Genomic DNA, 23395 nt, shown 5'->3' with positions numbered 1-23395 from the left:
TACGAGCTGTCCGTCCCTCACCGGGGTCCCCACCACTGTTTGCAGTTTCACCCAGCAGCACAGAACCTCATCGGCCCCTATCCCAGTGACGTTAGGAAGGAGGGAACCCGGAGATCGTGTTGCGGCTCAATTTAGGATGAATGAAAAGCCCATGCTGATCACGGGCTGTGGAGGGAAGAGTGGAAATGATGGCAATTAAAGTGCAATAAACATAAGGGCGATAGAGGGGCAGGGAGATGAGTGCGAGCCGAAGGTTTGCTGACAATCCTTCAGACAACGTGCCAAAGGCTCCCGAAAGTACCAGGTGAATGAATTTCTGCTGATGTACGTTTGGCCTTAAGACGGAAAATACGCGTCAAGGAATTTCGCTTAACTTACGCTTTAAAAACAACATTTTTACTTTTTATTTCGTTAAAATGACTCCCCGTTAATACTTAATGACAAATGATTGCAAAAGCCTGCAGCGAAATAGGTAAACGCGTTTTAGTGGTTTTGCTTAATTGTAACCACAACTTGCTACACATTTGTACTAACGTGTTTATGTAAATAAAACTCGAGAAGAAAAACACATTTCACAAGAATATAGTAACTTAAAAAAGTTTTTCGACAAATAGCCTCCCATAACATTCTGAATGTAATGACATCTAATCTTGCTGGGGAACAGCTATAAGACATCTGTCTGCGGAAGAGATAAAAACTAAGTATGTCGAAGTAATACATAAAGAAATAACCTGAACTTAATGGAAAAACTCGCTAAAAACTTCTCGTAACCCCCATCCGTTTCTTAAATATGAGGTCCCTGATTGTTACACAGACATTGACAAGTAAAGTTGCAGATAACCAAACCATTCGTTCTTTGTGTAATTTCTTTACATAATCATTCAGTATAAAGTAAACAAATAAATACATATGTTAAATAAAAGAAGTACTTGCGCGTAGTTTGGTCATTATTATTTATTTTCTTGGAACTGAAACATTACAAACAGTGGATTAACCAGTGCATACTTTCCACACAAAAAGTACGCCCTTCGTTTGCATTACTGGTAGCAATTCCAATGTAATATTAGAAGAAATACAGGTATATTTCAGTCCAATAACCACACCTCGAGTCACACTGCAGGGCTTCGCCTGTATTCACTCTGCTTGATCATGGTCGTGTTGAATGTGTCATCAGCGTGGTATTTGTCTGAGCGTAAATATATGTAAAAACGAAATAATTAAAAATCATTTACACAAAACCCAGAACAGCTATTTGATAAAAAAAAACAGAGCACGTGAAGAGGGGAGAATGGAATGACTAATATCATTCATACGTGATATATCTTAATGTTCAGATATACGTTTTTCAGTTTATTTTAGATTCTCCGCGAGGTTTGAATTTAAAACTGCAGCATATTATATACGTATATATCCCATATTATATGATATACAGATTTATAAACCTTTTGATGGCTTCTCTTGTCACTACCGACACAATTTACAATAAGATGCGAAGGACGCTTCGATAGGTCCGCTTTACAAAACCAGAAAATCAGACGACTGTATTTCGAAAGTGGCGATTAAGAAGCTAATCACGGAATGCATTCAGGTGTCAGCTATTAAGACGGATTGCGGAAACGGCGATGTGCAGGACTCGGTTTTTCAGCACCGAGTCACCGTGACTCAGCGGCGTCAGTAACTACATCATACATGCATTTTATTCTTAAGAAGCGCCAACGCCGAAATGACACTTGTCAGTAGTACTTGCACTGTCCACTGAGGTCATGCACTGCCTGGACATGCAGCCGGTTTTAAAAAGGAATCAGGAGCTGCCTCTTTGAGACGTTTCTCGCCCGGAAGGATAAAAAAACAAAAAAAAAAAACAAAAAAAAGAATATAGAACGAATAAAAGAATAATAAATAATTATGTACAAGTATTATCTGTGGGTAAAATACAATCACAAAAAGGCAGATGGAATATCAATGCTAATTGATATACATTCCTTCAGTTATTGAGGCAGACAGTACTAATAATAATAATAATAATAAAAATGTACGGCCTTTTGGTAAGGGCAACGGTGCAGATATGCATCTGACGTTTTGAGTGCAAGTGAAAAGGGGGGGGGGGGGGGGGGGGGGAGAAAAAAGCAACAATCTAGAACATTAAGACAAAGAAAGCACTGTGTGACCAAAGAGAAAACTCTTGTGTTGATCGGAGAGATTGCACTTAGCCCTTATTAGGGCCAGAAAAGTCATCTAATTACACTGACCATAGTTTTAGAACATGCTGAAGGCCTCTCTGATAGTCATGCATGGTTATGCACAAATCTCGGTCAGGAACGGCCCTTGTAAGCCCATCTTGATGTCACGCTCTGTTTGCTATCCCCTAACATCAGAAAATAGTTTGACTAGACCAACATTTTGACTGGCAAGTTAAGATGCAGATCATGACTAAAACAAAGATTTTAAAAGTTTGAATGGAAAAACCCAAAATAAAACATGGAAAAGGGGTTTTCCGGGAAACATTCCTTCAAATATTATAGCGGGTTATTTTGTCTGTGTACTGATGCTGTGTATTTGCAAAAATGGTTATATTCAACTGGATGTCATTATTTTAGTTTTTGTATTTTTAAGCCAAAGAGGTTTCAAGATATTACATTTGCACAAAACACAGCAGAAGTGATAAACAGGTGAATTTTAACTTCTGGTCATTAACAGGGTCCTTCAAGTGCTTTCCAAAGGACACAATAAGTTACGGAAATGGATCCCCGTGATTATAAAATGAGAAGGATAAAACAGACTTCTGTTGTCCCTGCCTCACCTTTACAAGCCGTGTGTGTGTATGTGTGTGTGTTAGGGTTAGGGTATAAAACAGTGAGTGGTTCTACATCGTTCCTATTCCTCCAGGGCACTGCAGGGAAACGCCCCGTTTAGAAGGGGGAGGGGCTCAGTTTTCAATCCCATCGTATGAGGTGTCGTCTGAGGACCAGTCTGCCGTCAGCAGGGCCCTGTGTCTGGAGTACTTCAACTGCAGAAGGTCTCCGACTTCGCTGATTGTGCTCAGCGCCTGCGAGGGCAGAATCCCAGGGTTAAGCACAGATCAAACCAGCATGGAGCAAAATATACATATGCACGGCATACGTGGAGCTCACTAACATCCTCAAAATATCTTAGAGGAGCTACAGTTGGTGCCCTGACTTTGGGAGATTACACAGATAACTGCTAAATGTGTGGCTAAAGTGCAGATCTAAGAACGATTCATTGATGTACAACAAGCATCCATGGTTTGATGACATCAAAAGAGGCTGGACCCATTTGGCCCCAGGCATAGAGAGGGGGGGTGACGTGACGGTCCTCATGCAGCACCAGGGAGGCAGACCACGCGGGACGGCAGCAGAGGACACCTACGCACTTAGCGAGGCCGCAAGCCATGTGCGAGCAATTGGCCTTTTGTTCTGATCCGGTTCCACGAAGCATAAACCGTTTCATGAAATGATGTGTAGAAGAGAGGTCATGGAGGGAGCCATATGTATGGGACCTCCCAGGTACAACAAAGACGACCGCGTTACAACAGTGACCCTCTGGAGGAACGGAGCGTGGCTGGAGGGCAGTGTGGCACCGTAGGAACGAACATCCTTGGAGGAGCCTGATTAGAGTTCCCTTTGATCTCCTGCCAAAATGGCAGAAGCCTGAAGTCTTTGCTACGTAAACTCGGGTGGAATACTGTAAATATATTAAGGCTGTACACAGCCTGCCCGGTCTCCATGGTGCAGATGTAGATCTCTGATATTCTCAGAAATAGAGCTCTTTCGGAACAGACCATATGGTTATAAATGCACATGGACACGAGTCAGCGTGAAAGACCTTATACAACTTCAACACAGCGCCTGTTTATCAAATAATGGAAAAAAGCCACGTTTGCTTTAAGTTCACTTTACCAAAGGAAAATACATTTACGTGATTTGTACAATTAAAAGGTCAAAACTAACTGGGTAAACAGGGTCTAACCAGACAAGCAATGCTGTTGAAATAAAACAACATCATGCTTTAAATAAAAATGTTGTGAAGGAAATTCTTCGGAGATGTCAGTACACCACAGAGAAAGCAGCTATCATAGTTCGACTTGATAAGGTCCTAAATTAGGGCAAAGTAACAGCACCTGATCGAAGCTCAGAGGCTGGGCTTCATCAACACCGAGCGACAAGGAAACTGGTACCGAGGAGGGAACGCTGCATTGGAATAAGCAAGCCGAAAGCAGCCGACTCACCACGTCCAGCATGTCGCGCGTGTGGGCGGCGGACACGCAGAAGCGAGCCCGCGATTCGATTATGGGCGTGGCCGGGAAGCCCACCACAACCACTCCGATGTTCCTCTTCAGCATCTCGCGGCTGAAGGCCCTGCAAGGAGAGACAGAGCGATCAGTGACGGAGAGGGCCGTGGGCCCTGTGCTTTGATTGCGTTGGAATCGGCATTGTATGGGGGGGGGGGGGGAGGGTAGTCAGAACTTTGCCTTTGTACAGTCTGACACCGTTACATCCACCATTCATATTTTACTCCCACTGCTCTCCTTCTGTCTGTCTCTACTTCATTTTCCCTCCAATAACCATCATAATCAATCAATCAGTCCATCCATCCATCCCTCCCGCCATTCCAGTCCAGGACCCTTCTGCTGCTAGATGACCCCCAGTTTCCCAGAACCCACCTGGGAGATACAAACCCTTCAGCATTCCCATATCAGCACTCTTACAATAGGGAGTCCAGATAGACCCGTTTGGGGGTTGTGGATTAAACGCAGCACGAGTCCGAGCGAGGGGGCCCCCCCCAGGTCTACACCTACCCAATCTTGGCCGGCATGTAGAGCATGACGGGGACGACGGGCGAGTCGTTATTCCCATATATGATGAAACCCATTTCCCGGAGCTTCCTGCGGAAGTACGTTGTGTTGTCGGCGAGCCTCTGGATGCGCTCCTGGCCTGCAGAAAGAAGGCAGGAATGTCAGCGTCCATGCGGCCGCTCATGGGCTTCATATACAGTACCCCGGGGCACAGCGGAAAGGGGGATGGCGGTGGGGGCACAGATTATGGCCGCTGGCACTCAGTCATACACATTATGGTTTGGCGCGAGTAGATTCAAAATCAAATTTTAGCCATCCACAGGTAACATTAGCATGAACAAATAAAAAGGAAACGGCTCAACTTCAGCACGGGAAACGTCATCAAAACCGTCCATAAACATTTGTGCACCTATTTTCAACGGGACGTTTACACATTTGGAATTCATTCCAAGGCCGCCTTTTCTCCCGATTCCCCTCTGTTTTTCATTATAACATCCCAATAGGCTGTGCCAGGCTCCACAGCTTTCCCACAATGCCCCTCTTCGCACATTCGAGAAAGGCTATATATTAGCTGCTATATGCAAGCCGTCCTTTTACATTCCGCAATCAAGACGGAGCTGGATGCCAAATAAATAAATAAATAAATAAGCAAATAGACAGAAATATCACTAAGACAACCCAAAGCCAAGAAACACAAAACACTAACGACATGTGCTGTCAAAGAGGTGTATGACAACACGTCTGGAATAATATTCACGTAACCTTCGTGTGGATGAAGGAATTCAGCCGGCTGCAGAGTGATCCGCTCACAGAGCTTTTCCAAGGGCCCGTTTACACTTGTTTAACATTCCCTGCGCTCCGCAGAGTCGGATCAAAGGGGCCTCAAAGTCCCTTGCTGCCCGAGCGCTTCCATGTCGGCCTGGTTACCGCGCTTTGACATCCGGATGACGGGGCACCTACGTGTCATGGCACAGATGTGGGCGTAGCAAGGTCACCCAGGCACAGGCCTCGAGTGAGCGGGCACGAATTCTTCGCCACTGCGTGCACGCACGCATGCGTCCTGCCCTGGCGTGTTCCAGTGAGGACGCCACGCAGGTCAAGATGGAAGTGAAAACAAAATGGTCTGAGATATAAAATTACCCCAGAATGAGGCCTATTGAGGCTCAGGGCAGATTTTAAAACCAAGTGAATACATCAGTCAGCAAGAACCACAACTTTAAACGCTCACAATATAACTGTGCATTAACCACACTGTGGGAAAATAAATCTACTCTTAAAGAATTTCAAAAATAGCACTTTTAAAACATCTAAAACCATAAAAAAAATAAATTTTATATAAATTATATCTTATAAAATCATATAATAAGATACTTTCTCATGTAAATTGTTCTGGGCACTGAAACCTGGCTATGAAACAAATAGCCCAACCCTTGTGCACCATCAGGTCACAATCAGGGATGACCGCCTTGCCAGAATTCAGCACAGTAGATAACGGCTAGACGATCAAGCCAGAATGGCCATGGTGGGAAAACGGCTACCGTGGAAGAAAGACTCCAATACATATTTGAAAGGGCAGACACTGGAGGATGACTCCAGATATGAGCTAGGCCCTGCAACGTCACTTCCTGTCCGGTTCTCCAGCATGCTAGGCCCCGCAACATCACTTCCTGTCTGGTTCTCCAGCAGGCTAGGCCCAGCGACGTCACTTCCTGTCCACTTCTCCAGCGTCGAGCCAAATCAAAACACTAAAACACATTTCTCTTTGAAGGCGAACTGATTAAATCCCTGACATGCATCTGAAAGTAATAAAAATCTTTGGTGAGGTGAGGAGGGGCTTAAGGGTTTGTTTAAATTCTGATGGGTCCCGAAAGGGTACCCTCCAAAGTAAATCTCTACTGAGGGGGTGAGGGGTGGGGGTTGAGGTACAGGGTCACGCCCTCAACAGTCAGTTTCACAATACACACTCTTAACGCCTTCCAGACACCGGCACTGGGTGAAGATTGAGAAAGAGAGACAAGGAAAGAGCTTCCAGATGTGGGGGCCGGCGTCCCTTTCAAGCGGACGGCTCTCCCCACTTCCTTGTAATCTAGCGGGAGATGATTACAAAGGGCCGCGTTCTAGGGTCCCGAGCAAGGTAAATAAGGGGTGAGAGCTTGGGGGCTGGGGGCCGCGTAAGAGTGAACTCGTGAAGGAGGACAGGAAGTGCGACTGGCAGTCATACAGCTGAGGCCACAATTCATCTTCTGGGCTCCTGAGCGCCCCCCCCCCCCCCCCCCCCCGCCTTTCTGACGCACGTTCAAAGCAGCCGTAAAGAATCTCGGCGGGCGGCCCGCACCAGAGCGGCCGCATGTGACCCGCGTCGACACGCACGCCCGGCTCTGCTTCCCGCCAGTCTCCAGCTTCCTTCTCAGTGACCATTTCTTCTGCTCCGCTCGCAGCCACAGCCCTGAGGTGCATTTTGGGAGCGTGGGAAAACGACAAGCTCTGAGACGCAGCGCCGTGCGTTTGTGCGTACCTCTCAGAACAAACGACTGCACTAAATCAGTACTGACAGCACAGTACTCTATTTAAATCTTAGGAGGGGGCAGGGGCGGCGCCACAGGGGGAAACGGTGTGTCGCTCGCGGTTGCTGCGGTGAGCATTGTGCTCGGCTCATGTGAACCTTAGTGACTATCTCTGAGCACACACCTGTAACCTGCTTAAAAGCAATCAGATCCAGGACCAGAGTTAATGGTGTTGCTAAAAATCACCCAGGCCAGGGGGTGTGGGGGAGAGGGCTACCAGCTACTCAAACTTCTAAAATGATGATTCAATTAATAACCAGAAGTAGTTACTGACATATTTTGATATACAAATACAGCTCCCCTAATTTCTTCCACAGCGATGCAAGCTCACTTTCTGGAATAGCAATGGCAAACACGACCCCCTAAACCCCCCCCCCCCCCCACTTGCTTGCTTAAATCACGGTGACACTGCTGGTGCTGCAGACACCTCTGACAGCTGGGGAGGAGGCGCAGATCAGCCTCTCGGAAGGGGCTCCCCTGAGAATTCAGGCCCCAAAGTGGGTCAGGGAAGGTGTCGAGCACCCAGGGGAGATAAACAGGAAATCACTCTCCCCCGTGACCCCCACGTCGCAGTCCGTGGCCCCCCTCCCCCCAAAGCTTCTTTTTAACAAGGTGACCCCTGACGACCCCACTCTGCTGTGCCTGTCCCAGTTCTCACTGCAGACCTACAATGCACTTCCTAGGCAATTAGCACCGCATTTGCTAAACAAGATGTGGTTTGCTTGCTAACCGTTACATATGGGGGTGGGGGGCTTTGTCCATGTCTCGCCCCCCCACATGCAAAAAGCCTTTCCTGTTACAGTAGGAAGACCTAGGCCAAAGATGGCCACTCCCCTAGACTCCACAGGTCAACATGCCTGTCCCCTGCTGCAGCTGCCCACACTGGCCCAGTCAGTGCGTGTCCGCAATGGGAATGTATGTGACACGAGGAAATATCCCAGCTCACGGTGCAAAAACACTCATCCACTACACAGCATCCTTTTGTCTTACCAACATACCCCACCCGCGGGGCAGGCTGCGCTGAAACTGGATATCACAAAGGCAAAAAACGGAGAGCGCATTCCCCCGTGGAGACTGAGGCTGCAGAGGGGGGGCATGGTGGTTAAGGAACTGGCAAGCAGGCTGTGGTTTTAAATCCCCCGTGGAGCCTGTAATTCCACCCTTGTAAAACGCACTTTGCTTACAGCAGAACTGAAAGCTGCGCAGCTGGAGACGAGGACACAGCGGGGACAGAGCTGCCCGCAGCCGTCACTAACCCCCGGCAGAGCCGCTCTGCTGGAATTCCCTTTTCCTGCTTCTCCTTAGATGTCGCTTAAATTACGCACGGCCCACGTAGCGTTTGCACGGTTTAACGACCGTCCACCTCGCACTGCCCCCGCTGGATTCCAGCCAGGCTACAGCAGTGACACCCCTGAACACCAGCATTCACTCCCACTGCTCTATCCCCCGCCTCATGGGGAGAGGGGCATTATCAGATAAGCAGGGCCATCTATTGAAATCTGAGACCAGGAGTGTTTTTTTTTTTTTTTTGGGGGGGGGGGGGGGTCTTTATGGATCCTCAGCTGAAGGCCAAGGCTGAGGCATTGTGGGTATAACATAATTTCAGGCATGTTTACACAGCCCTCGCTAATCCGAAACCCTGGAAGTAACAGCTGCTTACAACAATTGAGACGCTTATTTGCTTAGCGTATGTTTGTTAGCAGTTCATATCTAATCCATGTATTCAATAAATGCCACAGGAACTTTCTGTGGATTATACAGATTTGATTACATTGACTGGTGTCAGATAGACACTAGAAATACTATGTGTATCGTATTACGAGGAACTACATGAAGGTATTATGGATACAACAAAGATAACGGAGGTTTCATGGGTAACAAAGTCTGATATCGACACTTCTGCAAGGAGGAACCCTTTGCAGACTGAGTGACGTTAACTGAAACTAACTGATGTCACCTGGGTAGTTAAGATTTATTTAAACAACTGATGGATAACACACTCAGCGAACTAATCAGTCATATATTTATGAAACGCAAAATGCCAACACAACAGATTATAACCAAAGTGTACTAGATACGAGGTCTTTGCGATCCAAATTGCTTGAAAGGTCTGTACTGCCATCTAGTGGTTGCAGAATCACTGGCACGGTACGCAAGACCCCACATTTGCCCCTCCACTGACACCCACAGTAATAAAATCACAATAACAAGCTCCCCTGCCTGTATTTCAGACTCACCCACTGTGGTCCCATCTTCTCCCATGATGCACTTCATAGAAGTGATGATCTGTTCCACCACTGGGGGCGACATTGAGGTGGCGTAGACAGCACTGTGAGAGTGTGTGCGGAGGTAATCTATCAGCTCCTAGAGACACAGGGTAGGAGGGAATGTCACACAGCCAGGACCTTGACTTTATTACAGACCATGCAGAGTGTGAGTGATGTTAATTCATCACCAGGGAAGTCTACCCGCACGCAGCCCAGATTTTCGGTCTAGTGGACTTTTTGTACGTTGACTACTCGCATGCGAGGAATTGATACTCGGCTGGTCTAGAGGAATACCACCGTTGTACACCTAAACCAGCCCGCAAACATGGATAAAGGTAGTACATCAGGAGCGTGAAAGGGCATTTGAATTTTTATAATATATTAGTCATTATTTGAAGAAATTTTACTTTTAATTGTACAATTTTATCACATGCTAGTCTTGGTCAGTATTAGGAGAATGAGGTATAACAAGATATTTTAAAATCTTGTGAGAAATCTTGTCGCCAAGATTCTAAAATACCAGAAGAGTGCCGTTTTGGAAAATGTCTGGGCGGTACGACGGTAAGAAATATTAGATACCGCCCAACCCCACTACAGGCTGGGCCCTTCACTGCACAGCAGCCTAAGCCTGCTATGTGCAACAGACTGTGAAAGGTGAAACCTATAACTTTGTGTACTACTCTCTCAAGTGAGGAAAATGATGAGAAAACAATGTATAACACCACATTTTATTTGTTTGGCTACTCACAGGATAGGAATGGCAGCCAACAGGTGGGAGCCTATTCTCAGTTTATCACTTGTGACACATTATTTCACCAGTTTGCTGCTGATTACCATTTACCATTCTGGCTGGCTACATAAATCCATGGAATCCTGCCCTAGTGGCAGATCCTTTACTCTGTCTTAAGTAACAAGGGGCCATTAGGCAAAACAAAAACATGCATGTTGGATAACTAATACTAGCCTATAGACATTTTTTTAAGATTGACAATTAGCTGAAAAGTGGCCCAGTTCCTGCCTCTAGGGGACTGTGTATCTTTTCAAACATGGACCCAAAACTTCTCCCGTCACTTGGCTAGTTATGTAATGACAACGCTGTCCTATGTGATGGCTGAGGCTAGAGACAGGGTTGGAACCAACTACGGGCGATGACATTCACTGGCTGTGTGTGTTACGTACCCAAGACAAAGAGAACAGCGCATTTGGGCTATATGATTAGCAAGTCTGTACTAAAGTTTCAGACAGAAGTTTTAATGACCCTCCATCTGGCCGTTGACCTTCTGAGTCCAGCCAAACCTCGCCATTCCCCGCCCCTTACCTTCTTCCCGCCGATGTAGCCCCCGGCGGCTCCAAAGCTCTTGGTGAACGTTCCCATCAAGATGTCGACATCACGGGGATCCAGACCGAAGTAGTCGATCACGCCTCTCCCATGGGGGCCGAGGGCCCCGATGCTGTGGGCCTCGTCCAGATATAGGTAGGCTTTGTACTTCTTCTTCAAAGCGATGACTTCTGGTAGACGCACGATGGAGCCCTCCATGCTGGTGGTGACAAGGGGGTTCAGGGTTACATGTGATAGTCAGGCAGCCCGGATGGTACATTAGAAAAAGGTCACAGACCGGACCCCCAGAACCTGCAGGACATTCAGCGGACATGGGTTAATCAATGAGGTCCAGAGAGTGCTAGAAACCCCATCCACTGCGGCCTCTATAGACATCATCACCCACATTCCCATGACACCAGAGAAATAAGCTTCTACATCCAAAGGCTCCAAGTAAGCGTGAAATGAAGAGCATCGGAGCATCATTCCAGGAATCATATGTCTACCAGAATAGGCAGCCATAGCAGTAAAGCATGTACCGGTGCAGTAAGAACATTCATCATGGCGTGAGACTGCAGTGACGAAGACACATATCATTCCCACGTACTTAAAGGCAATGTCCCAGGTTCCACATTTACATTTACTGCATTTGGCAGATGCCCATAGCCAAGCGACTCACATACGTGCTTAGAAGGTTCATCGGTGAATACATTTTGATACTGGTTCAACAGAACCTTGCTAAAGAGTACTATTACCCTAAAAACTCCTACTACTGTTGGCAAGTAATAAATTTTTTAATAATGATGAATATAATCCAAAAAGTGCTAATCCAAGAGGTAGGTTTTCAGTCGTCGATTGAAGGCACCCAGTGACTCAGCTCTTCGGACGTCTGGTGGAAGTTCACTCCACCACAGAGATTTAGCACCATGTGCTGTATGGAGACCAGGAGTGTTTCCTGCTCCCACCATGGCTGCCCAGCCCCCGCTGCCCTATGCCGTGTATCTTGTATTCCGCAGTACCTGTAGATGCCCTCCACCACGATGAGGATCTTCTTCCATGGCCGGTGGGTTCTGGGCTGGCCGTGGACGATGGCGTCTCGCAGCAGCTTCTCCAGACTCTGCATGTCTGAGACACAAAGAGAGACGTGGCTTTTAGTCCCCAGACACCATCCCAGCCCCGGAGCCTGAGTCTGCATGGCTGTTCCAGCAATGTCCCATGTGTCTACTTGACCCTTGACCCTGATCTTGTATCAGCTGTCAGTCATCACTGGCGAGCAGTGTGAGGGCATATCGAGAACCTGTCTATCAAATCAGGGACACAACCCACATTATATTTAGCTGTTAACACCACTGTATGGAATCCAACCCAACCACTCATGGAGAAGACAGGCAGGGAATACAGGGAGCTTCCTCTCCATTTACATGTCTTCATGTGACCTTTGATGACAGCTGGCACGTAAAACATGTCTGCAGTGTACAATATAAACCCAACTCAGGTTTACATAAGGGGCCTCGGGAGTAGACGGGGGCGCCTGTGTGACCGCAGGCAGCGGGAGAACGGGGGGGGGTATATGCGGATGTCGGGGTTATGTGACGGGGGAGGAGAGGGGCTCACTGTTGTGCTTGAAGACACGAATGGTGGAGCCCGACAGCCTGGCCCCCAGAACCAGGGAGGCGTGGTTCAGCTCATCACTCAGGATCAGACAGCCCTGGGGGGGACAGAGGTCACGTTACCATCCAGCGACAGGCCCAAAATCCTGCCTTTAACCCAGCACTGGGAACCACCCAAAACAGCACCCCCCCCATAGAGGGAACCACACAGTAAACAAGAGCACCACATGAAATCTCACTACATCCCGAAAGCTGCACAGAAGCCATCACCACGATCTGACATGATGTTTACAGGAACTGAGGGCCATCCCCGGGAAAGTCCTCCCTTCCGTCAATTCAGCGCCGAAACAGGAAGCTGAAGTTGTGAAACCATGAGACTCAATGACATGTTTCCTGCTGAGATTTTGGCCCTCGCACCCCCAACCTCTCCCACAGGGTCGAGGTCAGCTAGATGAGTCGAGGTGACCTGCCGAGTCAGAAGCTTGTGGAACAGCCTGATCTCTGAGGGCCATAAGAGGAACTGCTGAAAGGCCTCCAAGGTCTCCGTGAGGACACAGCTGATTATCGTCAAACCCCAACTTCTAACACCTATTAACAGCCATGCTGAAACTTTGGAGGAGGACTTGCGGCAATAAAGGAGGGATGGGTGAAGAATAAATTTGAGCTGTAACATATTGGCCATGTACTGTTCAGTATATCATTTTTGGTTCAGTACATACAACGAATCAAATAAATACATTTACTGACATGGACAGAACCAAAATTCACAAGTGGGTGTTAAACATGGAAAACATTATGATAATTGTGGCTGTGAGTTGGTCGTGGCTAATGCTGGTTAGTCTCAGTTATAATCAGTGGTTCGGGAACATTTTGGCTTCCCAATGAATTACAGCAGCACTGGAGAGAGAGCAGTTGATCGAGACCAAGACTGTCACTTCTGTTATACTGATCATGTATTCAAGACGACATCATCCATGCGTGGCAGAAACAGCCTCTACAACAGTCTCCCAGAGCCACGTAAGGCCATATTAACAGGCACATTGCCTTTGTTTTAAAACTGCTCCTAATCATGTTCCTGTTTGCAGTCTTAGTAAAAATTTATTTCGAAACAGATTCTGCTCTTCCTGCCGTACCGAAATTGCACTGAACTGTGAACCCAAAGCTGAGATTTGTACTGAACTGTGAATTTCGTGTACTGGTACATCCCTAGGAGAGATGAAAGTACAAAGGAAGTATTGAGGAAAAGCAGGCAGACTTTAATAAACATAACAGAGACCAGAGCACAAGAGAGTCAGAGACAGGCCAAGAGAGGAGTGTCTACCTTGCCGGCGAGAGCTGGAATGTTCATGGAGTTGGTCGCAAAGCCCATTCCGAAGGCCATGGTGGCCTCCACACCCAGGAACCTGGCCACCAGCTTCTCCAGCTCTTCGTGTTTGTCCAAGTTTCCTGAGGAAACCCACACATTTAAGGAAAGGCGGAACGACTCTGCAATTTTTGTAATTGACAAAAAACAACAATGAAATAAAAATCCAATCTGCTTCTGTTACGCGTATGTGAACTTTGGGGCTGCTCTACATATGGGAAGCTTGGCCTGATGTGTGGGGTGTGGATGGAAATCACTAAACCACAGCTCGCATGTTTTGTCACACTGATTTGCACTCAGGATGGGCCTGGACTCAGAAACCGGCAAAACCTGTTATATTCCTTTCTCGACATGCAGCCCGCATCGCTCTGAAAAACAACACGCATTCCTCTCAGGGAAATTCTTCGCACTCACATCTGCAAAGCCATCGGCCTGAGATTTGCTCTAATGCTCTGAAAACGGTCCCCGAACACTTGTTCATAAATGGACAGAGAACCAGCGCAACTTGGCAATGGCTGAAGTTAGGCAAAAGCGCGACCCAGTGCTTTCTGAAAGGCTCAGCGACACCGGGGCATTAATCGACGTACCCATTTCTTGCCGGGTGCTGCTGACGCCAACACCGTACTCCGCGGTGGCCTTGGCGGCGGCCTCGAGACACGCCCCCGAGTTCTCAGCAAATCCCAGGTAGTTGTACGAGCCCATGTTGATGACGTCTTTAATCACTTTGCCCATGTGCCTGGATACCAGGAAAAGGGAAATACCAATCGCGTTGAAATAGCTTCTAACTCACATTCCTGGCATTCTCAAGATGCAGAGCTGATAAATAATTAATTTTACTACATCTAAATTAGGATAAAATTATTCTTGGCATAGTGTGGGAACGCTTGCTTTGAAAACCGACACCACGAGTCAGCTAGTCAGCTGACATGGAATCTTGTGGGTTACTGTTTTTAACATGTATGAGCTGTGTCATAACTCCGTCTGAATTTCCCTAGCCATGATTCTCCATCTAAAAGAAAGTCAGCTCATTAGGACCGACTGAAAGAAGAATTTTAGCAGCCAAACAAAGCCTCAAAATAGTTCAGTACAAGTGCCTTAAATTCGCTTTTTTACCATTGAAAAATATAGAAAAATTCCCAACACCATGACGTACAGTATCCGTCTGAAAGGGCTCTGATCATCATTAATGCTGGTAACTGCTAAGGAGTCCGACCAGCTGGCTTATACCTAGACACTCACTGAAAGGTCCAGTTGTAGTCATGAGAGAGCCGCTCTACCAGGTCCATCCTGGCCCCTGGAACACTGCAAATAGGCCTGTTCCAGCTGTCCCTGATTCGCATGTACAGGTTCCTGGTGTAGAAGTTCTCAAAGTCCTGATAGAGCGGGACAAAATCCTGCAGAAGAGAACATTATTACCCTAAGGTGAGATATGCCAGACCCATTTGAACTTATCTCAGGGGTGCAACAAAACACCAGATCGTGGCTTCTTCACAGAGTTGTGTGTCAGCAAAAAAAAAAGTGGAATGAGAGATAGAACAGAGAATGCATCATCAACTTTTTGAGGAATGCAGAAACAGATGGCAAGGATAATTAAACACACATCTGTCACTAGAACTTCAGCTATTCAGACTTCTATGTCGCATCAGACAAACCACACAATGAACAGCACATATCCAAGAAGCAGCCTATTTAACCGGTGTGGGAGCAACACAGAAAAGAGGGCCGACTGCAAGCAAACAAGGGGAAAGATGCAGAATGGAAGAATAAACTTGGGCACACCCCTGAAGCCGTACGGGTTGGGTGTTGGATCGGCGCCAGCCCTTCAAAGCTGTAACTATGTGCATTATAGCCACCCAGGCAGTACCACGACTCTGGGTTCACAGTTATTAACAACTGTACTCTCTCTCAATAAACCAAGTCACCGGCCTGTCAACATTCCTTCCTTTGTGCGTTTCGTCACGTGATGCATCTGATGGAATGGGCTGCGTCTCCCTACGTGCGCTGAAGACCGAATGTGGGACAAAGTCAAACAAAGCGAGCTGACACAGGACAACGCCATCCAGCCCCTACCCTTTGCTCCTCCCTCTCTCGGGCGATGTGGCACTTCTCGATCTTCCACTCCCTCAGAAAGTCCCTCAGGTACCCGAAGAGGGTAAGGATGCCATAGCCCATGTAGGTGAGGACGGCCACCAGCATGGGTGTCTCCTCAAAGGACTCATCGAACGGCCTGCTGTATAGACCTCCGTTGCAGGTGACGACATGGTGACTCTGGAAAGACGAGAAAACCATATTCGTGTAATTTGATCTGCCGGACCTTACGCACCAAATGGAGCACCAATGAAACATGGCAGCCACAGGCTGCAGAGCAGTAAAACACTCTGTGTGGTCTGGTTAAATAAGAAACACACACCATACAACTTTGAGAGGAGTGTAAGGTGCAGGAACTTAGAGTCAGTAAAGGTGGAACTGGACATCTGTATTTAGGATAGGTCACCTTAAAGCCAAAATGGATTTTAGAACTGTACAATCATAACTTAACTTTAAAACAACTCCCAAAAAAACCCTCAAATCATTACTACAATATAACAGAATCCCAATAGAAGATGGGGAATGTATTTGCTTGAGAACAAAATATATCCATTTTAAAAAGGAAACACTGTTTAAATTGTTTAAGCGAATACGGGTAAATTCAAAGTTGCAAAAAAGGGTTCCGAAATGTTAATATTGTTACCAAACAAGGAAGAACACAAGGAAATTCTTTTTCAAACACAGACCCAAGTTAGTGATTACAAAGCTCTGGCTTAGCGACTTCATGTGACTAGTCATGCCTTGTGCTGAAATGCCTCTGTGAGTAATCAATGGCGTTCATATCGACACAATCAAATTGCAGCCTATTTACTGGAAACAAACACTTCCTCGGCAACCTGGAAGCCTTCGTCACAGAACCAAAATATGTAAACTGAAGTGTCTGAAGTTACAGTAAATCTTATTCGATGCCTCCGCGTTGACAGACCCACAAGAAAAGCTTAGTGGATCAGTGCTAAAATTTGTTTAAAAGAAACAGAAAAATGTTATTCTGCTGCCGGAGAACTAGAGGTCAGGCATTTGTGCAGCACTAAGATCGCTTAACGACCACCCTCAAATGCCATTCCTTGTCATACTTTTCATTCGTGGGGCCTCCCTGTTTATCGGAGGGGTGTGTCTGTGATTAGTCTGAACCCAACTGCTGATCCTCAGCAGATCGTGAGGAATGTGCGGCCGCGGTTGCATTGCTGGAGTCCTACCCAGCGGGGCTCACAGCCACTCCTAAGCGTTCCACCCCACAAATTCCTCACTGGCAGCACTGGATGGCCGAGGGATATCCCCACCTAAAGGATTCCAAGGAGTCTCTCCACCCTCCCCCAGCACGCCCGCCCGCGTCTGACTGGAAAAGTGGTGTAAATGTAAACAATCCCAGATCAGGTCCCAAACACACACCACCGCGGTGTGAAACCACGGGATCGCAGCTTCCATTCGAAGCTAACACCGCCACGGGTGATCGTGCGGAGAAATACAAGTGTACACCGCAGTTTCACCTTTGTATAAGCGTTAAAGATCAGCCGAAGTGTGTCACAGGGCTGTGTTATTGCCAGGGATCCGTAGTTACAGAGTTAAGTGCAACTCGAGCTGCCAAGTACCAGATACACCTCGGTTACCAGCCCATCCCATGTTTGTACTAGCGCTAGTTAGTCGGCTGTAAGGATGTAGAACACGCATCAATCACGCTGGCTAGGCTAGGCTAAGCTAAGCTAGCCTAGCTGCGGCAGCACCGGTATATCGCCGAGAAGTGTGTGTGGGGGGAGTCTGAAGTGCTGCCATTTTCCCCCCACACAACCCAGGAAGCAGGACAGGGCGGGCGGCGGTGACCGAGGCGAGCTCTCGTAAACGCCGCCCGAACGGCCCCGGCTGGCCTCACACGCTCCCGGCCAAAGTATCTCAAAAAAAGTGACAGGCCCTCCTCACCTTCTCCTTGGCGTGGCAGTGCTTCTGCTGGATGAGGTGCGCGCTCTTCACGTAGCCGTTCCTCCCCGGTTTCTTAGCGCTCGAAGCCCTGTGACAAGCGTCCCCGTTTGCCGGCTTGTTCGCTGAGCTTTCGGTCATACTTAAAAATTTACAAAAAAAAACCGACACATACGCTCACCCAGTAAACTATTCCGGCAGAACACGACAACTCGCGCTACCGAAGGAGACGCACCGATGTCCCCGCCTTCCCTCGCTCGGCATTGGGAAACTCACTACGGCGAGCAACCTGAGAACACCGGAAGTCGACGCCCTTGGCAACCTGTGGCAGCCAATCAGCCTCCGAGTAGCAGACAATAGGGCGGGGATAAAAGGGCCAATGTAATATTTAGCAAGGGAGTGGCTCGTGCAGTATGTGACGGGACTTTTTCTTAACCTGCAGTAACATTTCTGTAGGTGAAGACCTTACAGACCCACCGAGAAGGTCACGTCCCGTGACCTGTGACCCGCAAATGGCTCTGCAAATGCGATTTGAAAGACACGTGTAAAGTTACGCGACTTTACACTTAACGATGCCCACTGTTTATTTCTATCAGGTATGCGCCAATAATATGAAAGCTGGTTTAAGTAAAAAAAGAAATTATATGGAACAAATGTAAAATGGTAAGATTTCGACCTCACCCCACCAAAAAAAAGGAAGTCGTATATTTCTTTAAATTATTAGTATGCTAGTACAAAATGTCATCCCACCCACCACCCCTGAATTATTTAAATTCAGTAAAATCCAGATGATCAGATGTCGAGCATTTAGCAGGAAAGTTCTCATAAATATTCAAGCTATGGCCATGTATTTAAAGTATGGTGCGAGTAGGATTTGCATAAGTATTTTTAGACGCACCAGGAACATTAAATATTTGTTCTCAGGATCTGGTGACAATTTTGTGCATTTAACATGCAGAAAATGATTGCAAAATATGCACAGATAATATAGGGTAGAATCTTAACTTCAGCATTAACCACGGGAATTGACTTGGGTAGTTATCTAGTGGAAGCCAGAGGAGAAGTGTTTAATAAGTATATTGTGGAGCCAGGCAGACCCAGACATCACTGGTGGCTTTTGCGGGGAAAAGCAGTTCTTTTTATTTCAGCCCTGAAAAGGACTGTTTTCAACCCACAGTTAAGCAAGAACAAATCTCACAATGCAGGAGCAAGTGTTTCTACACTACAAACATGAGGTGGCATACAGGCTAAGTGTTCACAAATCCATCAGAGACATGCAAGGGACGGGCAGGAATCAAGTGCAACACAGGTAAGTACACTGCGACAATCAGGAACACCCCACAAGTATTTACAACACACGACCAGATGGTGGGGGCGGCATGGTGCTGCAGTGGTTAGCACTGTCACCTCACACCTCTGTCGCTTCACACGTGTGTAGAGTTTGCATGTTCTCCCCATGTCGTCGTGGGGTTTCCTCCGGGTACTCCGGTTTCCCCCCACAGTCCAAAACATGCTGAGGCTAATTGGACTTGCTAAATTGCCCATAGGTGTGCATGTGTGAGTGAATGGTGTGTGAGTGTGCCCTGCGATGGGCTGGCCCCCCATCCTGGGTTGTTCCCTGCCTCGTGCCCATTGCTTCCGGGATAGGCTCCGGACCCAGTAGGATAAGCGGTTTGGAGAATGGATGGATGGGATAAGCGGTTTGGAAAATGGATGGATGGATGGACCAGATGGTGGACGAGTGCTGGGCTGAAAGCAGGCACTGGAGATGCTGTGCTGCTAGGGGGCACTAGGGGAAGTCAGGGTATTAGCAGCAGCTGGGGACTGGGTGTTCTTTGGGCGATGCGTTCTCAATGCACAATGTCTCAATGCACAATGACAAACTGGGCCCCGGGACAAGTCTGTACCCGGCACACAACATCCGACAACCATCCCAACACCAGACATGTTCCCTGCCAGCAGCCTGACAACTTCAGGGAGAGTCCCTTCCTCCAGCAAAGGTTATATAACCACACTGCCGTGATGATGTCCAACGTCGGAATGGCAGTGCAAGTTATATGCCTGCTTCTGCTTCTGCTCTGCCATGGTCAAGTGGCCCTGGATACCAGCAATCGGAGTGTGAATCGGCACACAGTGCTCAGGGTCACAGAAGTGGAGCGCAACACTTACCAATACCTGGCAATGGGCCGCAGTCCCCTGATTGCCATTGGCAAATTGCAACAATTTGGTTTTCTCTCGGTCATGTGTCTTAGCCATTCTGATGCTTAGTCACACAGTAACTGAACTGTAGTGATGTCACCTTGTCATGTGGCAAGTTTGACGTCATACCTTAGCTGGGGACTTGAATCATTAATCTAGCAGACTGATCATCTTGCCTGGAAAGTTGTGTTGACCGTCCGTGGTCTCTTGTCCCCCTCTGCGCCACACCTGTTATGGCCTGCTGTAATCTCTGTTCTGCGTCACAGTAATGGGGTTGGTTTGAATGACAGCTAATTGATTTTATTGAATCTGGATCATACTTTGTGAGCCTGTGTGTTTTTAATTGTGGGAGGGGGTAGTAGGGTTAGCAGGATTCAGGTTTGGAAAGACCTTGTTTTTTTCTTTACCCCCTCTGTCCCTCGAGGCGGTTTCATGTACATCTTGTTTGTTAATCCTTTTCCTCTCCAACGTTCATGCCAGAGTGTTTGGTAACGCAGCTCCTCTTACATAATCCGTATGCTCTCACACGCAGAGCCGTTTGTTGTCCTTTTCTGTTAAGATGTCTCCATGGAAAATGGCTTGATGGCTTCTTCATCTGCGACAGGAGCTGCAAACCGAAAGGTTCCGTCGGCTTCAGTCCCAGGAGGAGCCTTGTGGTTGTATCCCGGAGCGAAGCTCTTAACCCGAACGACCTCTGGATAAAATCCAGCTGTATAAACTAGTGTAAAATAGTGTATGGTATAAGCTACATAAGCCACCTAAAGCACCTGCAAAGTTGCTGGGTTATGAAGTCCCCCTGGCCAGGGGGGGGTCAGCCAGAAGCCACACGCTCAGAAGCAGCCAAACAGAAAAATGTGGGGACAATCTGGCTCTGCTAGAGAAGTGGATGCCTTTCAGATATCGCTTTCCAACACCAGGAATCTCGGTACAGAAACCTGTTGATAGTTTTATTTTGTAGGGAGGGTAGGGGTTTGGATTAGAAAAGTAACAAAGTGCAACCTGGGTGGTGTTAATGGTCTGACCAGCACATGCACTCACATAGTACATCTACATAAGACACAGACTCTTGGTAATTTCCTCTGTGTGGTTTTGATGAGAATTCACCGATATAATAGTCATGGTCAATCAAATACGGTGGAAGAACGGCTTTAAGGCGATTTATCTTTCCTGGCAAATGAGCGTCAGATCACGCTGCCCCCATACTGTCCTGTATTAGTAATCTTCAAGCAGAAATAGCCTCAGAGGATCAGATCTTAAATTAATTACGATAAACCCACAGCCGTTTTTGCTGTGAAGAAAAATTAGGCTATATCCTGTCGAACGCTGAGGACAATCCGTGATATATATATATATATATCTGGGCACAGCATGTACTGTACAGTGTTGATAGGAATGACTGATTCACTGATCGGTGCATTTTGCCATTTGCTACCGTTCCAAACCGCACATGTTGCACTATTTAAGTACACATCTGCATCTAATTTAACAAGTCGAGACTGATTAAGCAACTATAATGAATTTCAAGCCATTAATCCAGGCCAAGAATTCGCCGAACAGCTGAGGCCAAACAGACAATAAACAATTTGATCGGATCAGAGTGTTTTGCCACAGTAGAGCCCCAGGCCAGTCTAATCAAAGTCAGATCTTCCTTCTTACACCATTAGAAATTTTCTCCACATAATTTACGTCACTGTATAAGTAAGTGTCCCAATAGCTAGCACACTTATCTTATCTTTAGACAAAGAAAAATCCTATTACAGCCTCAAGGGGAATTATGTTGCTAGATATTAAAAAAGTTTTGCTTTCGTTTGTGGATTTGTTGAACTATTCCAAACACTTTATCATCCACACCCAGAGAGTGGTCACAGTACCCCTGTAGCATCTCACACAGGGAAAATAAAAATCTCTGCTCAGGGACGGTGTTTGTCATGCAGCATCGCTCAGAGAGCCGAGCTCACACCCAATAGTCTTGTGGATTAACCTGTATTTATGCTGCTCAGATGATTTACTTGAGTCTTTGGTCGCTACATATCTGGTGGGATTGTAAGAGACTTTATAGGGGCGAAGTAGACAGAGATGCTAAGGTTGACTGGCGCGTGGTAGCACTCGGCACGCTGCGTAATCCCTTCCTAACGGAATGAGCTACATAACATTCCATCAGGACGCTTCTGAAAGCTTTCTGAACCAAGTCCGCATTTGGACCGCTGTGTGGCACATCTTGCTTTTCAATTTTAACATTATCGTGATCATTTTCTGTAATTATACAGCTACTCGGATGTGTGCAAAAATAAAGTCCTGAAAGATTGCGGTGCTCTGCTCTGCATTCCGGTCACACGCATCCTGCATCCAAAGTGTCCCATGGCATATTTTCTCATGAAGAACACCCTGAGAAATAAGCATCTCCTTCATCTGACAAACAAGGTTGTCTCCCCACCGTCCGATAAGGATCACAAAAACAAGCTTCTGCTCAGTGATTTAGGCGACTTTTTTTTTTATTCTATAAACAAAGCAAAAAGAAAGAAGAAGAATTCTTGTCATGAAGTTACTCTTAAATTGTCCTCTCATCTGTGGCATCGTGGTTTAAATAATCATTTGGGGTGAGTGTCACTACGCGCAATCGGTGCCGGAGCTGATAAGACAACAAAGGGAATCGAGTCCGATACAGCCACCTAATTACTGTAGCCCTCTCTCGGTATGCCTGGCGCTGGAAGATAAGAGGCAGGGGACCCTGTGTTGTATATTTAACAGACAAAACAAGAGGGAGAAAGGGTGCTTTGTCTTCCCTTAGCTGAACCAGGTTTGCAAGTGCTGCTGGGTGTGGGGACCGACCTGAGGGTGCGCTGTGGTGCCTGAGGAGGAGACAAAGCAGGGGGACCGTCATCAAATTATTGAGGCTACTGGGTTCCAGAGTACTAGGCCATCTGACCTCTCTTTCCCTTTACTCATAGTATTTTTGCTATAAGCTATTATACTGATAACATGCTATTAGAAAACATTTTCAGTTCATCAATACATCACCAGAATGACAGCAATAATAATCATCGTGATTGTTTGTTGTCATGCCCAGCTCGTCCGCTCCTCGTGTGTGCCATGCCCCCTGATTACCCACGTGTGATTCCCTGATCGTCTCCTGCTGTGTCCGATTACTTTGATTAGTCCTGTCCTATTTTAAGTCCTGGTCTTACCTGTTTCCCTTGTCTGTCATTGTGGTTAGTTGTGGATCTATGTTTCCTGCTCCCAGTACCCCAAATAAACCCCGAGT

The 23395-nt window shown here is 47.0% G+C and overlaps 1 protein-coding gene across 1 annotated transcript; it reads right to left on the bottom strand.

The window, feature by feature from the left end:
• Nucleotides 1–939: 939 nt before the first annotated feature.
• Nucleotides 940–18206, bottom strand: LOC125714535 (serine palmitoyltransferase 2-like). The gene is made up of 12 exons (XM_048985229.1): nucleotides 17938–18206; nucleotides 16006–16203; nucleotides 15175–15329; nucleotides 14523–14671; nucleotides 13894–14018; nucleotides 12577–12670; nucleotides 11982–12087; nucleotides 10963–11182; nucleotides 9615–9741; nucleotides 4817–4952; nucleotides 4247–4376; nucleotides 940–3046 (listed from the first exon to the last, which is right to left on the bottom strand). Exons 1-12 carry the CDS (start codon nucleotides 18073–18075, stop codon nucleotides 2927–2929), a joined length of 1698 nt encoding a protein of 565 aa, XP_048841186.1. The 5' UTR covers nucleotides 18076–18206; the 3' UTR covers nucleotides 940–2926.
• Between the last annotated feature and the right edge of the window lie 5189 nt (nucleotides 18207–23395).

Source organism: Brienomyrus brachyistius, chromosome 19 (genome assembly GCF_023856365.1).
Source record: "Brienomyrus brachyistius isolate T26 chromosome 19, BBRACH_0.4, whole genome shotgun sequence".
Taxonomy (NCBI): domain Eukaryota; kingdom Metazoa; phylum Chordata; class Actinopteri; order Osteoglossiformes; family Mormyridae; genus Brienomyrus; species Brienomyrus brachyistius.
This window is presented reverse-complemented; position numbering and strand designations above follow the sequence as displayed.

What these genes read in the sequence shown, in the direction of transcription:
- LOC125714535 (XM_048985229.1), bottom strand. Translation starts at nt 18,075, where the DNA reads ATGACCGAAAGCTCAGCGAACAAGCCGGCAAACGGGGACGCTTGTCAC. An exon ending in TCGTGTCTTCAAGCACAACA is followed by an intron (nt 12,088 to 12,576) that starts GTGAGCCCCTCT and finishes TTTGTGTCTCAG; the next exon opens with ACATGCAGAGTCTGGAGAAG. An exon ending in AGAAGATGGGACCACAGTGG is followed by an intron (nt 4,953 to 9,614) that starts GTGAGTCTGAAA and finishes TTCTTTCTGCAG; the next exon opens with GCCAGGAGCGCATCCAGAGG.